The sequence below is a fragment of the Pleurodeles waltl genome, chromosome 6 (genome assembly GCF_031143425.1).
Source record: "Pleurodeles waltl isolate 20211129_DDA chromosome 6, aPleWal1.hap1.20221129, whole genome shotgun sequence".
In the NCBI taxonomy this organism is placed as follows: domain Eukaryota; kingdom Metazoa; phylum Chordata; class Amphibia; order Caudata; family Salamandridae; genus Pleurodeles; species Pleurodeles waltl.
Genome location: NC_090445.1, coordinates 1,087,590,637 through 1,087,609,334, shown reverse-complemented (window position 1 = coordinate 1,087,609,334; position 18,698 = coordinate 1,087,590,637). Strand labels below are relative to the sequence as shown.

The following is an 18,698-nucleotide window of genomic DNA, read 5'->3' as shown; positions in this document are numbered from 1 at the left end:
TCGGGGCAACCCCAAAGTTACCACACCAGCAGCTCAGGGCCAGTCAGGTGCAGAGGTCAAAATGGTGCCCAAAACACATACGCTTCAATGGAGAACAACCACCACCCGGGCAAGGGAGAGGGCCACCTGGGGGTCGCTTCTGCATTGGAGGTCGGATCCTTCAGGTCCAGGGGGCTGCGGGTGCAGTGTCTTTACCAGGCGTTGGGTTCTTAGAAGCAGGCAGTCGCGGTCGGGGGAGCCTCTGGATTCCCTCTGCAGGCGTCGCTGGGGGTGCTCAGGGGGGTCAACTCTGGCTGCTCTCGGGGTCGCAGTCGCCGGGGAGTCCTCCCTGTAGTGTTGTTTCTCCGCAGGTCGAGCCGGGGGCGTCAGGTGCAGAGTGCAAAGTCTCACGCTTCCAGCGGGAAACGTGGAGTCCTTTTAAAGTTGTTTCTTTGTTGCAAAGTTGTTTCAGCTTTGGAGGAGAGCTGCTGTCCTCGGGAGTTCTTGGTCCTTTTAGATGCAGGGTAGTCCTCTGAGACTTCAGAGGTTGCTGGACCCTGGGGAACGCGTCGCTGTTGCAGTTTTTCTTGAAGTGGGGAGACAGGCCGGTAGAGCTGGGGCCAAAGCAGTTGGTTTCTCTATCTTCTCTGCAGGGCTTTCAGGTCAGCAGTCCTTCTTCGTCTTCAGATTGCAGGAATCTATCTTGCTAGGTTCTGGGAGCCCCTAAATACTAAATTTAGGGGTGTGTTTAGGTCTGGGGGGTTAGTAGCCAATGGCTACTAGCCCTGAGGGTGACTACACCCTCTTTGTGCCTCCTCCCTGAAAGGCGGGGGGCACATCCCTAATCCTATTGGGGGAATGGAGGATTTCTAAAAGTCAGAGTCACCTCAGCTCAGGACACCTTAGGGGCTGTCCTGACTGGCCAGTGACTCCTCCTTGTTTTTCTCATTATCTCCTCCGGCCTTGCCACCAAAAGTGGGGCTGTGGCCGGAGGGGGCGGGCATCTCCACTAGCTGGAGTGCCCTGGGGCATTGTAACAAAGGGGGTGAGCCTTTGAGGCTCACCCCCAGGTGTTACAGTTCCTGCAGGGGGAGGTGAGAAGCACCTCCACCCAGTACAGGCTTTGTTACTAGCCACAGAATGACAAAGGCACTCTCCCCATGTGGCCAGCAACATGTCTGGTGTGTGGCAGGCTGGCAGGAACTGGTCAGCCTACACTAGAAGTCGGTATGTTTTCAGGGGGCATCTCTAAGATGCCCTCTGGGGTGTATTTCACAATAAAATGTACACTGGCATCAGTGTGCATTTATTGTGCTGAGAAGTTTGATACCAAACTTCCCAGTTTTCAGTGTAGCCATTATGGTGCTGTGGAGTTCGTGTATGACAGACTCCCAGACCATATACTCTTATGGCTACCCTGCACTTAGGGCTGGCATTGCCTCCCGGCCTGCTCTTTTTTTTCTAGTCCACAGGAAATCAGGCGGGACAAAGGTATAAAGATATGCCAGACTCGGGTGGGGCAAACACATAGTTTCTGGGTGAACGTGCTGAGTGACTGAATTCCCACTGCAGACCCAAACACGACATGCTGGGGAAAACTAGCATGGCTTGGCAATATCAAGCGTTGTTAGATATTATAGCCATGCAATTGTTTGACTGCTTATATTAATGCAAATTAGATGGGGTTTCGGCCAACGGTAGAGTTGTGCAATGAAATAGATTTGAGACATTTCTAACATTTGCCCTGGCTTTAGGCACAACTCCTGGGATTTCTGGAATAAGTATCATCACTTTGAAACATACGATCTGTAGATGAATTATGCATAGAATATAACCACCTATTTTGTGTGCTATCTTTTCCCAGGTGTAAGGAAATGCCTCCTTGGCATGGTTACCCCCTGACTTTTTGCCTTTGCTGATGCCAAGGTATGATTTGAAAGTGTGCGGAGGCCTGCTAACCAGGCCCAGCACCAGTGTTCTTTCACCTAAAATGTACCATTGTCTCCACAATTGGCACAACCCTGGCACCCAGGTAAGTCCCTTGTAACTGGTACCCCTGGTACCAAGGGCCCTGATGCCAGGGAAGGTCTCTAAGGGCTGCAGCGTGTCTTGTGCCACCCTAGGGACCCCTCACTCAGCACAGACACACTGCTTGCCAGCTTGTGTGCGCTGGTGGGGAGAAAATGACTAAGTCGACATGGCACTCCCCTCAGGGTGCCATGCCAACCTCACACTGCCTGTGGCATAGATAAGTCACCCCTCTAGCAGGCCTCACAGCCCTAAGGCAGGGTGCACTATACCACAGGTGAGGGCATAGGTGCATGAGCACTATGCCCCTACAGTGTCTAAGCAAAACCTTAGACATTGTAAGTGCACGGTAGCCATAAGAGTATATGGCCTGGGAGTCTGTCAAAAACAAACTCCACAGCTCCATAATGGCTACACTGAATACTGGGAAGTTTGGTATCAAACTTCTCAGAATAATAAACCCACACTGATGCCAGTGTTGGATTTATTAAAAAATGCACACAGAGGGCATCTTAGAGATACCCCCTGTATTTTACCCAATTGTTCAGTGCAGGACTGACTGGTCTGTGCCAGCCTGCTGCTGAGAGACGAGTTTCTGACCTCATGCGGTGAGAGCCTTTGTGCTCTCTGAGGACAGAAACAAAGCCTGCTCTGGGTGGAGGTACTTCACACCCCCCCCCTGCAGGAACTGTAACACCTAGCAGTGAGCTTCAAAGGCTCAAGCTTCGTGTTACAATGCCCCAGGGCACTCCAGCTAGTGGAGATGCCCGCCCCCTGGACACAGCCCCCACTTTTGGCGGCAAGTCCAGGAGAGATAATGAGAAAAACAAGGAGGAGTCACTGGCCAGTCAGGACAGCCCCTAAGGCATCCTGAGCTGAGGTGACTCTGACTTTTAGAAATCCTCCATCTTGCAGATGGAGGATTCCCCTAATAGGGATAGGAATGTGCCCCCCTCCCCTCAGGGAGGAGGCACAAAGAGGGTGTACCCACCCTCAGGGCTAGTAGCCATTGGCTACTAACCCCCCAGACCTAAACACGCCCTTAAATTTAGTATTTAAGGGCTCCCCAGAACCTAGGAACTCAGATTCCTGCAACCTAAGAAGAAGAGGACTGCTGAGCTGAAAAACCCTGCAGAGAAGACTGAGACACCAACTGCCTTGGCCCCAGCTCTACCGGCCTGTCTTCCCCCCTTCGGAAGAAAACTGCTCCAGCGACGCTTTCCCCAGGACCAGCGACCTCTGAATCCTCAGAGGACTGCCCTGCTCTAAAAGGACCAAGAAACTCCCGAGAACAGCGGCCCTGTTCACCCAAGACTGCAACTTTGTTTCGAAAGAAGCAACTTAAAGACAACAGCATTTCCCGCCAGAAGCGTGAGACTTGCAACCCTGCACCCGGCGACCCCGACTCGACTGGTGGAGAAACAACGCTTCAGAGAGGACTCCCCGGCGACTCCGAGACTGTGAGAAACCAAAGTTGTCCCCCCTGAGCCCCCACAGCGACGCCTGCAGAGGGAATCCCGAGGCTCCCCCTGACCGCGACTGTCTGACTCCCAGATCCCGACACCTGGAAAAGACCCTGCACCCGCAGCCCCTAGGACCTGAAGGATCGGAACTTCAGTGCAGGAGTGACCCCCAGGAGGCCCTCTCCCTTGCCCAGGTGGTGGCTACCCCGAGGAGCCCCCCCCTTGCCTGCCTGCATCGCTGAAGAGACCCCTTGGTCTCCCATTGATTCCTATTACAAACCCGACGCTTGTTTGCACACTGCACTCGGCCGCCCCTGCGCTGCTGAGGGTGTACTTTCTGTGTGGACTTGTGTCCCCCCCCCCCCCCGGTACCCTACAAAACCCCCCTGGTCTGCCCTCCGAATACGCGGGTACTTACCTGCTGGCAGACTGGAACCGGGGCACCCCCTTCTCCATTGAAGCCTATGCGTTTTGGGCACCACTTTGAACTCTGCACCTGACCGGCCCTGAGCTGCTGGTGTGGTAACTTTGGGGTTGCTCTGAACACCCAATGGTGGACCCCAATTTGAACCCCGTAGGTGGATTACTTACCTGCAAGAACTAACAATAACTTACCTCCCCTAGTCCCCTAGGAACTGCGAAAATTGCACTGTCTAGTTTTAAAATAGCTATATGTGTTTTATTTGAAAAGTATATATGCTATTGTGATTATTCAAAGTTCCTAAAGTACTTACCTGCAATACCTTTCATGCAAAGTATTACATGTAGAATTTGAACCTGTGGTTCTTAAAATAAACTAAGAAAATATATTTTTCTATACAAACACCTATTGGCCTGGAATTGTCTCTGAGTGTGTGTTCCTCATTTATTGCCTGTGTGTATGTACAACAAATGCTTAACACTACTCCTTTGATAAGGCTACTGCTCGACCACACTACCACAAAATAGAGCATTAGTATTATCTCTTTTTGCCACTATCTTACCTCTAAGGGGAACCCTTGGACTCTGTGCATACTATTCTTACTTTGAAATAGTACATACAGAGCCAACTTCCTACACTCATGCTTTGGCCTTGAAAACCAACGCAAGATATCGTAAGTGCTGAGAGACCTTCAGTAGGTCAACGGGGATGCCTGAGCTGATTGCAATATCCACAAAAGATGTACAAGGGTTCATTGCAAAGGCATATGCGAAGGGCCACAGCAGAAGTTAGGCACAGACTCGCTTGAGCGCTGTAGCGTTTTATGCTAAACTAGCTGGGGTAAAAGATCCTACCAACTCCTTTTTAAAAAAAAAATTGTTATGCATAATGGTCATGAATGGCTGGGGTAAGTTACAGCCCAAGCAACAAGATAAGAGGTGCCCAATTGAGTTAACCATGCTGAAACAGCTGTTAGAAAAGCTTGCTGAAGTTTGTGTGGATGAGCATGAAAGACTTCTTTTCAAGGCAGCCTTTAGTCTGGCCTTGTTAGGAGCATTTAGAGGGTGTGAGTTGGTAGCTCCAGCAAGAGCCAAGGCAGGGGCAAGGTGGCTTCTGGGCGAGGATGTAGCATTTGGTTATGATTGGGTTGTTGTCCACCTCAGAAAGTAAAAAAAAAAAATTGATCAGTTGGTCAAAAGGATATGGTCAAGGGTACAATGCCTTGAGAATAGCGGTGTTTGCCCAATATGTTTGTTGCACTCATATGTGGCCACAGGGCCCCCGCCAGACAAGCCTTTGTTCAGACAGAAGGAAGGTTCATATTTAAGCAGGTTCCAATTTATTGCGGTCATGAGGATGACACTGGAAAGATCTGGCCTTGACCCCAACAGCTACGGTACCCGATCATTTAGAATAGGCGCTGCAACTACAGCAGCCCCTCACAGTCTAGGTGAAAAGCACATCAAGAGCATAGGGTGCTGGGAGTCCAGAGCTTTTAAAGTGTACATAAGACCTTCAAGCTCCTTAATTTCATTTTTCTCTCGACAGGCCTTGGAGAGGGATGCCGCACAGTATAGATCTTGGGCAACTCATTTGAATCCAGAGCACAAAAATGGGCAGAGGCTTAGAACGCGTATTGGGGACTATGGTTACACAACACAAAAGTGGTATGGCTAGGCCAATCAGGTATGAGGCAGGAGCACCTGTTGTCAGCAGTTAAAAGGGCAATCATCAAAGCAATCCGTCCGGACGCAGTGCTTTTACATCTGGGTGCGAATGGCTTCACTTCTTGGGGAAGAGGGGACTGTTTGGGGCCATGACAGCAGGTCTGGCAGCAATAGCACGGCTAGTGTGCCCAGCTGAGGTGATATGGTCAGAAGTCGTAAGCCAGGGAAACTTGGCAGTGGGTGCGTGACGCTAGGGCAGTTATCCCTTATTAGGGAAATGTAGGCAGTGTCTAGCAGCTTAGGCTGTTTAGGGGTGGCTCTAGCAGAGCAACCAAGGCTGAACGAGGAGACATGCAAATCTCTTGCAATATCACTATAGTCACACAGTACTTGTACACAATAAAAGACAATACTCAATGTTACCAAAGATAAAGGTACTTTATTTTAGTGAAAAGAAGGCCACAAATATCTTAAAGGCAATACTCCTACTGGAGGTAAGTATTATACACAAGTAACCAAAATCAGGTAAGTAAACCGTCATAAAAATAGTGCAAACAGTGAAAAACACAATAGATTGCAATGGGTCTAGGGGTAACACGAACCATATACTAAAATAATGGGATGAGAAAGTCTGATTTCCCCCCTAGGCAAGTGTAGTGTAGAGGGGCGCTGGGAGTGTAAGAAAACACTGAATGTAAGTAAAATACCCCACCCCAGAGCCCATGAAGACAGGAGTTAAGTACAGCAAGTTTCCTCAGAATACACTAGAAGTCGTGGTGAAGGATTATGCAAGAACCAAGCAAGACTGCAAGAAACCAACAATGGATTCCTGGACCTGAAGACCTGTGGAGAGAGGAGACCAAGTCCAGAAGTCGATGAAGAGGCCAGTAAGAACAGGAGCCCCTACCATCCTGGAAGAAGGTGCAAAAGTGGATTCTCCGGTTGGAAGAAAAATACAGAAATGCACCAAAGAAGATAGCTGCGGGTTCCTGCTAGGTGCAGGATAGAGTGCTAGGGACCTGGGCTACGCTGTGCATGAAGAACTTTTGGAAGAAGTGCACAGAAGCCCAAGGAGCTGCAGAAGACACGATGCACAGGGGTACTGTCTGGCACGGGGAGGCAAGCTCTTACCTCCACCAAATTTGGACAGCTGGACCTTTGGGCAGTTAGGATCACTTCGGTCCACCACCTGTGTTCCAGGGATCACGCTCGTCGACAGGAGAGTAGTCCCAGAGTACTGGTCGTCGTCGCAGAGAGGTGCCTGCTGAAGCACCGAAGTAACTCTGTCACTACACATGAGATTCCTTTGGTTCTTCTGGTGCAGGGTGAAGACAGGCAGTCCTCAGAGCGTGCACAACCTGGAAACTGTTGCGGTTGCTTGCTGCAGCTGAAGTTGCAGGTCACAGTAGCCTTCCTGGATACTTTGTTGCAGTTACTAGAGCAGTCTGTGGTCGATCCGACGGTCCGAAGCTGAAGCAGTGGATGCATGGGAGTCCTGGAGGAGTCTTGCAACCGAATGTGAGGACATACCCTGAGGAGAGACTGTAAATAGCCTTGATAGGGGGATTGGCAACCTAACCAGGTATGCACCTATCAGGACGGGTCTCGGACGTCACCTGCTGGCACTGGTCACTCAGAGGGTCCCCACACCTTGGAATCCAAGATGACTAACGCCAGGGACATTCTGGAGAAGCTCTGGGCACCACCCCTGGGGTGGTGATGGATGACAGGGGAGGCGTCACTCCCCTTTCCTTTGGCCAGTTTCATGCCAGAGCAGGGACTGGGGAGGGGGGTGGGGGTCCCTGAACCAGTGTAGACTGGATTATGCAAGGAGGGCACCGTTTGTGCCCTTCAAAGCTTTTCCAGAGGCTCTGGGAGGATACCCCTCCCATGCCTGTAACACCTATTTCCAATGGGAGAGGGTGTAACACCCCTCTCCTAAAGGAAATGTATTGTTCTGCCTTCCTGGGATTGAACCTGCCTGTGAGGTGGTAGCAGCTGGGGCTGCAGTGTAAACCTCAGGGAGCTGGTTTGGCAGTACTGGGTGTCCATGGTGGAGCCCCCAGGGTGCATGGAATTGGGCCCCCAATGCCAGATTTGGATTAGGGGTTCAATTTAAGAATCCTAGACACCTCACATGGCCATATTCGAGGTTACCATTGTGAAGTTACATATATGTATTGACATATATGTAGTGCACGCTTATAATGGTGTCCCTGCACTCGCAAAGTCTGGGGAATTGGTCCTGGACAACATGGGGGCACCTTTGCTAGTGCAAGGGTGCCCTCACACACAGTAACTTTGCATCTAGCCTTCAGTAAATGAAGGTTAAACATATAGGTCTCTTATAAGTTACCTGGTGCAGTGAAAATGGCTGTGAAATAGTGTGTGTACTATTTCATTCAGGCTGCAGTGGCAGTCCTGAAGGAGTGTTTTTATGAGCTCCTGATGGGTGGCAAAAGAAAATGCTACAGCCCATGAGGATCTCCTTGGAACCCCAATGCCCTGGGTACCTAGGTACCATAAACTATGGACTTATGAGGGGGTCCAGTGTGCCAATTAGACTTGGTATATGGAGTCAATAAACTATAGTGACAAATTTGGTAAACCGAGAAAGCATAAGCACTGGTGTTCTGGTTAGCAGAACTCCTGTGACACAGTCAAGCATACTGACAACACACACAGGCCTTAAACCATGAGCACTGGGGTCCTGGCTAGCAGGATCCCAGTGAGAGTAAAAACACACTGACAAAGGCTAAAATGTGGGCAACTATGCTAGAAAGAGGGTACGTTCTCACACTCATTAATCCAAGGTCACCAGGGTATCAAGCAGCAGATGGAGTGCATTTGTCAGTATAGGCATGTTTTTGCTCAATATAGTTGGGGAATTAGAGTGCCTCAGTTTCTCGTAAGGCAGAATGGGGGAGCTACTCTTAGTCGTGGAACTGTGAGCAGCATGGCAGAAGTGGTCAATCAGCCTTGAAGCATAGTGCTCAAAAGAAGAGGGAGCACACTGATAGCGCCTCTGGGATGCCCAGTGGCAGGGGCTAACAAGATTTGGTAAAGCGGGCAGCAGCAGGCAGGCACGGCAGTTGCGGCTTGAGCAGGGTCAAGAGCCGCCCACAAAAGCTTGGCAGCAAGGGAAGCCTAGCCGCCAGCGCACGCTGGAACCCCAATGGTCACAACCATACAACAGCACATGAAAAGGACCGTTTGCATGATGCATATGATTGACCGCCAACCTTGTGTGTTTTTAACCGTGTATGATGTTAATAAATCTGCACTTGTGTTTCTAACCAAAAATGACTCCATAGTGATGTCTCTGGAATAGGGGTAAGAAGGATGACCTTGAGTTGTTGATCACACGTCTGGGACGGGTTAGAGAGCTGGCCGAGAGGCGAAGTCGGACCTAAGGAGGCCCGCGGCGAATGCCTCCCGCTGGTGACAAACAGGAGACGGGGCCAAAAGCCTGCGAACGGGGTTAGTCCAGACTGGCGGCATGGTACAAAACCGCCAATCGGACGAGATGCCGTTGGCCAAGCCTCAAGGTAAAGGGGAGTTTGGACAGGAAATTAGCACTGCAAGCTGCACAACAACCCACCCACCCGTAATTGTGGGCATCGCAGTCACACACAACGGGTAGCAGAAGGGGTCAATCAGCCTTGAAACGCAGTGCTGAAAGGAAGAGGGAGCACCCCGATAGTGCCTCTGGGATGCCTGACGGTAGGGCCGTCTGGGGCAGGCGGGCACAGCACTTGCGCCCGGGCAGGGTCAATAGCCGCCCGCAAAGACTCGGCAGCAAGAGAAGCCTAACCGCCGGTTCACGATGGGACACCGATTGTCACAAGACAACAGCGTATGAAAAGGACCGTTTGCATGGGTCATGTGATTGACCGCCAACCTTAAACTGTGTATGATGTTAATAAAACTGCGTTCGTGTTTCTGTCTTATAATGCCTTCATAGTGATGTCTTGGGAATGGGGTAATAAGGATGGCCGCGAGTTGAGTGGTTGCTCACACGTCTGGCAGGGGTTCGGGCATTGCTGCGCAGCTCGTATGTTATTACTTCTGTACACAAACAATGCCTCTGCCGAGTACAGGGGCATGGCAATGCAACAGACTTTTCTTCCTTCCAAGTCGGTTCTGTAGAAAGGGGGATGGATTGCAAGACGCCTATGAGGGAAACGGAAAAATTCCCTTTTCTGCCCTGTTACATGATCATTATCAAAAAATAGTTTCAGTATAAAATATGACTATCTGGGTACACATTTGTTAGCAATACTTTTAAGCAAATTAATCATTTTCCAGGCCCTTAGTCTACTGCACACACAGTCAATGTATTAGTGTATTCTTGTTGGCATACACTCAGGCCTGGCTTAACTGTAACCAGTATCCTGCCACGCATAACAGTCCAGTTCGGAGACCGCACCTCCCCACTTACGCACCTTAGTGTTCACCTGTAGTTTAATTATTGGGACCCATATGTATCTCCAGCCATTTACAGGTCTTGGCATACAGCTCCGGGCTCATCGGTTTTGGAGGCCCTAGATGCTGCTTCCTGCTATTTCATTCATGTGTTTCTGTTGGTCTCTGAACGCATAAGCCTTTACGTTTATTCTACGTTACTGGTTTTGTTAATGCCTGCTTCAGCCACTCTGCACTAACTGCATCTTAACTCTTCTCATTTCCTCTGCAGCCTGTGACTTTGTGGACAGGGAAACAGGTCTTCAGTGTAATTCTCAGACCCAGTGATGACTGCCCTGTGAATGCCAATCTTCGAACCAAGGGCAAGCAGTACTGTGGCAAGGGTGAAGATCTGTGCCGCAATGATTCCTGTAAGTAGTACAGTGTTTAATTATTAAGTGATGGACACATATTGCAGAGATGTTCATGGGCCCAGTATGCTGCTTCCAGGCAGTACAAGGGTCTGCTATTGGAGTAGCTGATCATGTAAGCTGGAATAAATATAATGATGACTGATGTTGAGCTTCATCTTACAAGGAGCAAACTATTGTCTGTGTGATGGCACCTTGTTTTAATTTGTGGTTCGAGGGTTCAGGTTCAGCATTTGGATATGTTCTTTGCAGAACACCATGTCTGTTATGAAGCTGTATATTGTTTTCTTACACTTCTGTGTGTCCAGTCTGCTTAGTTTTGTACAGTTCAAGCCACCAGGGATGGGGAATTCCTATAGCCCTCAACTCAGGACAAAGTGTTTGGAGTCAATGATTCGAAGGCCCTCTCTAAGTTAAGGGCTGAATTCTAATCCATATGCTAACAGTAGTTTGCACAGGTATCGGAATGTGAAATTTGAAAAAACCTGGGCATAGATTGAAGACAGTTTTGCTACACTATTATGCTATTTTTGAAAACAAATACTTGTTTAAGACATCATTAATTAAAGCATGTTTGAAAGAAACTCGATGTAAAACGAGTATGGCAACATTAGAAAATAGGTGCCCCTTTGTTAAGAAAATCACATTAGTCCTCCCGTAGGTCAGTGGCAATGCATTGGTTCAGATTTACGATCTGCAAAAATTTGCAAGAGTCATAGAAGTAGGTCCAAATATCTGTAAACATTTCTGACACATTAAGATCCATATCAGGAAAATATCCTGGTGTATACCTCAGTGCTGGCACACATCCGCTTGAGTTTTTAAAGATTTTAGATAAATAGATTCCTTGTATGATCAGACTCAAGTGTAATCACAAAGGTTGAATAATCAGGGCCTTGCTAAAATGCAACCTCTACCATAATATGTAATATATAGCATAATCAGAGAGGCTATTATCAGAGTTCTGTCCTCGTGAGAACTCTGACATCATTGATCACCCATCTGTCTTTACAAGACATGTAGATTTCTGAAGTAACTTATCACTCTAGTAAGTACATTATTAAAATTTATACCATTGTCACCCTCCCCATACACCTGTAAATTGTTGTAATTGCGTGAGCAAAAATAAATGCTTTGAAGAAGTTTTGATGGTCATTGAGTTTGTATATTTTTGCACTGCAGATTTCTAATATATTTGCTGCTTTTTGGTAATCGTTCTAATTTGTTTGAAAATATTCTGAAATCCTTACAACCACCAGCCTTGTAAGAGCGTTTTTGCATTATGATGGTAATTCACATTTTTTGCTTTGTTGGTTTGAATGCACATGAAACTAACAATGAGATCCTAAGAGTGTAGCAGTATTTTTGGCTCAGAGAGTTATCTTCGTACGTTTGGGGGTATTTATTGTATTGAATTTTGATGTATTTTATTCTTTAAGTGGCCAAGAGAGGCTAGTCAGACCATCAAAACAATTTAGCTCAACACAAGTGCACACATTATAGGAAAGTGTCTTCTGAGTAAGGAGGGCAAATACACACATATCCAGCTAGGAAACATTCTGATATACATAAGACCATTTGTATGGTCATAATTGCTAAGACTTTTTTCTCTAGAGAAAATCAGAAGCTTTGTATTATTATTTCATTCCAGCTATCAGATCATTGTACTTGTTGGTATGGTAGTTCAGCGTTACAACATATTCCCTGTACTGTAAATAAACTACTTGGGCACTAAAAAGATTATTAGTCCGGATTTGTCAGATACTATATGTAGGAAGTTGCCTTTTTATACGCTGTGCGAAAACAAAGTACACCTTGTAGAGAGTCCCAATAACCCTTTCTGGTTTACCGGGCTTTTTTATTTTTAAATCCCAAGTGCTGTATTTTGTGGTAGTGTGGTCTAGCAACTTTGGCTAACCAACGTGTTAAGCGTTTGTTGTACACACAAAGTTAATAAATTGGACACACACTCAATGAAGAAATCTGACACCAATTTATAAAAAATCACAGAATCTTCATGATCAGGTAGGTACTTTATAAGGTAGCTTTTTAGCATTTAAATAGGCAACACTGTTTTCGCGGTAATGTTAACTTATGGGGAAAACATGCACTGCATAGGACGACTTGTCAGTGACTTACAGGACTGTTTTTCAGGATTTAAGGTAAGTAGAGGCCAAGGTCCAAAGCAGCACCAACAGGTCACCTCAGTCAGCCTAAAGGTATCAGAGTGGAAGGGTGCTTTTTGGTGAATTTGGGGGTTGGGGGACTGTTGATTTGAACCCAGAGTGGGACTCAGGTCTTTAGAGCCAGAATGCACCTTTGGTAGGTCTAGACTTTGGCTGTGGAACTCCTGTGCAGTGGTCTTTTGACTGGCAGGTTGCAGTGGTCAGAGGCACTCTGCTTCCGTGAGCCCGCAGAAAGAGGTTTCAGGCAGGGACTGGGGAATCAGTCCAGCAGGACTCCAATGCATACTCAGGTCTTGGAGGTCTCTGGGTGCTAGAGACACCTTCTGTTCACTTGCACTCAGGCTGTGGGGCTCGGGTGCAGAAGTGCTTTGAAGTGTCACATTGCGGGGGTTAGAGGCACTTGCTTCAGGTGACAGTCTGAAGATGGGGCAGGACAGGACAGCTGGGCCATTTTGGAGGATGGCTTCTGCAGTGCTGACCGCCCTCATTGACTGGTGGGTGTCTGTGGGGTGTCTGTCCGGATTGGACCACCAACAAGTCTTGGCTGCTGCAAGGGGTCCGATACCCCGGGTTTTCATGCTAAAGTGCTCTGGAAGGGTCTAGTGTCATTAGTCATGGGTGGACAGGACTGTCCTCTGGGAGGACAAACCACCTCCACCTGGATGGCTGCAGTGTCGGGGAGGCATGGGTCAGCTTCTCAGTAAACCGGACCTTGCATTTCTGTTCCTGCAGGATTCAGACAAGTAGCTCCACTGCTCTACAGGAGATGCTGGCTGTTTGAAGTGCTTGTAGCCCTCCAAGGCTTTTGGGGGCTGAACAGCTACAGGACGAGTCACCTTTATCGCAGTTGTTGGGGACAGCCGGCAGGTCGGCCGGTTTGGCGCCATGTCATTTGCGGCTTTTCAGTTCTTGCCTCTTTCAGCTCTTCAGTGTTCTTCTTATTGAGTCAGTCGAATCTGCCTGTGGTGCTGGGGACTCCCCTTAATACTAGATTTAGGGGAGTGAAGAGTAGTAGCCAATGGGCTACCTACCCTTGGGGTCACTATACCACCAATATAACCGTTTCCTGTGCGGAGTGGCCATAACCCTGTCCCAGAGTTTCTAATTCTGCCATCACCAAGATGGTAGAATTTTCCTACGGTGGGACTCGTCAGGCATCTCACTATAGGGGTGTGTCTGACCTGGGTGCTCCACGCCTCCAGGCTTAGCTAATTTCCCGACTTTCCTGGTGCCAAATGGGTCTGGGCCAGGGGGTGGCATCTCCCAGGTCTGGGGGTAGCCAGAGACACATATCAAAGGTGGCAGCTACTTTGTCGTCTGTGGCCTTGGTATGCAGATTCACTAGCCATCGTTCTGGAGGGGGTGTGTACACCTCATGCCAGAGCAGGCAGGCATTGTTTGACACAAGCTTTATTCGATCAAATAGATCATCAAAGCAAACATACAATAGATAAATAGTAAATAATAAAATCAGAAAAGTATAAAATGTAATTCAATAAAACCCATACAATCAGTGCAAAATAAAGACTCATCTGCTCGTATTTAAAACTCATTGCTGATAGCAGAGTTACGTATGGGCCGTGCTGCTAGCAAATACTTACTAACAGCATGTAATAAAACCTTAGAATGATGACTTTTTAAGACCCTCAAAGCAGAGGCGCAATCTCTAATCCCCAGTTCCCGGCACATGTTACAAATTCACTTTGACTTGGGAGAAGAATAGGCGGGGCAAAAAAACATAAAATGTTCGACTGTTTCAGATGTTATGCCACATACAGGACATTTATCAGTTACTGTTTTTGTACCCCATCTACACGTCAAAGGCTTCATTGGCAACGACCCGAAGCGGAATCTGGCATATAAACTTTTGCCTAAGATATCGGGTATAGTGTCTAAATATGATTCAAATTGCGGATACCATTTAAGATCTAAGAAAAGATTTGTTAGACAGCCATGGGATCTGTGAATAATGTAATCATTCCATACATAGGACCAGTATACGCGCTTCAACACTTTGGAATGAGCTTTCTCAAGTTTATGTGGTTTTTCCCCAAGTCTCCAAGGCCCAGGTTGCTAAACCATCTGGAAACATGTTTTACCCAGGTAATAGAAGTTGAGTTGGGGCATTTTAGCAGATCTAAAAGAGAGGACTTATAAACATCCAGTTCTGGTACAGTCCTTAGCCTAACCCAATAAAGGAGTGGTCTTCGGATAATTAGGTCAGCTATCCGTCTCAGGCCCAGATCTAAAAACAATGGAATCAGCGTAGTACTAGGAGGGCAGGCGCACAAAGCCCTCGCAAAGCTACTCTCTCCAATAGTTAACCTATTGCACTCAGAAAAGCCCCAGACCTCCGCTCCATAGACGGCTCCCTGTGCTCTGACAATATAGATCTTAATTGGCGGGGAGACAGTTTTTGCTGTTGTACCCCGAAAAAAATGAAGGATAGATGCTGCGTCGTGTTGCAAGCAGGCATTGTTCTTGACCTCTGAGCGGTGCTCTTCACCTCCTGTGTCGGGGGAGGGATGGTGTCAGAAGTGCATCTGTGGTGGTGGCTGGACTGTACTAGTCAGCCAGCACGCTAGAGTACTAGTGGGTTACAAGGGGTACCTCTAAGGTACCCTCTGGGTGCATGTAGTTTTAAATCCAACACTGGAATCAGTGTGGGTTCATTAATACAAGGTGTTTGATACCAAACACCTTTGGTTTCACTGAAGTCATCGTGTAGCTGGTGAACTTGTAATCATCAGTGCCCAGTAGCTATACTTAGGGCTGTGAGACCTGCTGTAGGGTGAATTACAGATATGGCATTCAGTGTCTACAGGCATGGCACTCAGGGGTTGTGCCATGTGGTGTTTTCACTTATGTCTGCACCATTTCACGCTGTTGCAATGGTAGTTTAGGGTGGCATAATACATACTGTGGCCTTTAGGGACCCTTTTTAGAGCCTATACCATAGGTACAAGGGGTACCATTTACTAGGGACTCCCAAGGATGTTAAAGGTTTTGCCTATTGAAGAACACTTGTACAGTTGTAGGGAAAGAGATCTAGCACTTGGGACCTGGTTAGCAGGAACCCAGTGCACCTCTGTCAAAATTGCATTAGATACCAGGCACAACGTTGGGGTGACTGTATCAGAAAGGGGCACTTTCCTACACTATTCACCAAGCTGATCAACAGCTGCAGAGGCACAGAACTGGGCAAACAGAATGTGCCTTTTTATAAAAAATAAAAAATCATTGGAGCCATTGCTAAAACATTTTAAATGGGAATATTTTTGATTTGCTTCTAGATTTGCATATTAGGGCAGTGTGGGGGAGTAAATTAAAATTTGGTTCCAAATGTACAAAACGTTTTAGCGGTTGCAAACTCTGTGATTCACTAAGTTTGTAGGCTTACAAGTAAAAAATGTATCTACTTCTTAAATGGGTTTAAAAATGGATACAAAATTGCAATTTGGAAGGGGAGTATTGTGGGTGTCCCTTCCAAATTGTACTTCTTGTCCATATGTATCAATGGTCTACAACAATAACCAGGTCATGCAGACTTGGAATTTTAGTGACCTACAAGTTGGGGTAATAACTTATTTGCAAAGGGGTCCTCTTTGAACCCTTTCCCCTTTGTGACTTGGGCCAAAAGTTGTAAAGGACCACTGCCAATTTTCATTGAAATATATATTTTTTAAAGCAGCCCCGTAACTTTAAGCGAGGTGTACTACTTATAAACAAATACATGTTTTCTTTATTTAAAACCATCACAGGCAAGGTGGTGTGCTGACCCTTTCAGTCTACCATCCCTGTGATTTAGTCCTAAATTGTGACCTGCCTAATTAATATGTTCGATGGCATCTGTCGCTGTAGATACGCATGTTCTGCAATAGCTCGCCATCTGGTGTTGGGCCGGAGTGTTACAAGTTGTTTTTCTTCGAAGAAGTCTTTCGAGTCACGGGACCGAGTGACTCCTCCTTTTGTCTCCATTGCGCATGGGCGTCGACTCCATCTTCGATTGTTTTTTTTCCGCCATCGGGTTCGGACGTGTTCCTGTCGCTCCGAGTTTCGGAACGGAAAATTAGCTAATTTTGGAAGATTTTCGTCGGTATTGTTGCGTTCGGGATCGGCGTACTTAGATTCCACACCGCATCGAAGATCGAAGAGCTCCGGTGCCCTTCGGGGTAGTTTTTCGATCCTCCGTCGGGGCCTGGTCGGCCCGACCGCGTGCTGAAGAACGCCGATGGAACGGACCCCGTTCCGCTTCTGCCCCAAATGCCACAATAAATACCCCTACACAGACCAACATTTGGTCTGCAACCTGTGCCTGTCACCTGAGCACAGCGAAGACACCTGCGAGGCCTGTCGTGCGTTCCGGTCCCGAAAAACACTCCGAGACCGTCGAGCCAGAAGACTTCAAATGGCGTCCGCACCGACAGCCCAACGGGAGTTCGAGGAACAGGAAGAAGAAGGTACCTTCTCGATCCAAGACTCAGACTCCGAAGGATTCGACGATACACAAACCGTGAGTAAGACGTCGAAAACCACACAAAGAAACATTTACAAGGCCCAGGGGACGCCACTGCCACCAGGCCATGGCTCAACCCATAAATTCGGTGACCGACCGTCGGCACCGAAAAAGGCCCAAACAGTGCCGAGATCGTCCGACTCCGGTCGAGACACCGGCACGCAGCCTTCTCGGGACCGAGAAAGTGCTGGAGACAAGCCTCGACACCGAGATGCCGGTGTGGACACGGCTCGACGCCGAGACAGCGGCACCGAAACAGATCGACGCCGAGAGGTTTCGGCCCCGAAAAGGAAAAAAGTCACCTCTGAGCCGAAAAAACACGCAGACAAAGTTTCGACGCCGAAACAAACTGCAAGCGACCCAGCTTCAGGCTCTTATACAGAAGAGCACTCGCTAACCTCCCAAATGCAAAAGCATAGGTTTGAGGAAGAGCTACAAGCAACTGATGTGGACCATACGCAAAAGCGTATCTTCATTCAGCAGGGGACAGGAAAAATAAGCACCCTTCCCCCCATTAGGAGAAAGAGAAGGTTGGAGTTCCAGACGGAACAAGCACCACAACCAAAAGTGGTGAAAAGAGTTACACCACCACCCTCTCCTCCGCCCGTGATTAACGTTTCACCAGCACAAACTCCATCTCACCCCCCAGCTCACACCACCATGAGCCAGGGTGACCAAGATCAGGACGCATGGGACCTATACGACGCCCCAGTGTCAGATAACAGCCCGGAGGCATACCCTACAAAGCCATCTCCACCAGAATACAGCACCGCGTACTCTCAGGTGGTGGCTAGAGCAGCACAATTTCATAACGTAAGCCTCCACTCAGAACAGGTCGAGGATGATTTCTTGTTCAACACACTCTCCTCCACCCACAGCTCCTACCAAAGCCTGCCTATGCTCCCTGGTATGCTCCGGCACGCAAAAGACATATTTAAGGAGCCGGTCAAAAGTAGGGCAATCACACCAAGGGTGGAAAAAAAGTATAAGCCGCCTCCTACGGACCCGGTTTTCATCACTACACAGCTGCCACCAGACTCTGTTGTTGTAGGAGCAGCTAGGAAAAGGGCCAACTCTCACACATCTGGAGATGCACCACCCCCAGATAAAGAAAGCCGCAAGTTCGATGCAGCTGGTAAGAGAGTCGCAGCACAAGCTGCAAACCAGTGGCGCATCGCGAACTCCCAGGCACTACTTGCGCGCTATGACAGAGCCCACTGGGACGAGATGCAACATCTCATTGAACATCTGCCCAAGGACTTCCAAAATAGGGCAAAACAAGTGGTTGAGGAGGGACAGACCATCTCCAACAACCAGATACGTTCCTCCATGGACGCTGCAGATACAGCTGCACGGACAATTAATACATCTGTAACTATCTGAAGGCATGCATGGCTCCGAACGTCTGGATTTAAACCAGAGATTCAACAAGCAGTTCTCAATATGCCTTTTAATGAAAAAGAACTGTTCGGTCCAGAAGTGGACACAGCGATTGAGAAACTCTAAAAAGATACGGACACTGCCAAAGCCATGGGCGCACTCTACTCCCCGCAGAGCAGAGGGAATTACAGCACATTCCGTAAAACGCCCTTTCGAGGGGGGT

General features: G+C 48.1%; 1 protein-coding gene across 2 annotated transcripts in view; it reads left to right on the top strand.

Moving 5' to 3' along the window:
- Positions 1 to 18,698, top strand: part of POLR3A (RNA polymerase III subunit A) — a 275,253-nt gene that overhangs the window by 83,696 nt on the left and 172,859 nt on the right. For both annotated transcript variants that reach the window (XM_069240172.1, XM_069240171.1), the window contains exon 14: positions 10,255 to 10,393. In XM_069240172.1, coding sequence (XP_069096273.1) covers positions 10,255 to 10,393 — 139 coding nt within the window. The remainder of the gene's footprint in view (positions 1 to 10,254; positions 10,394 to 18,698) is intronic.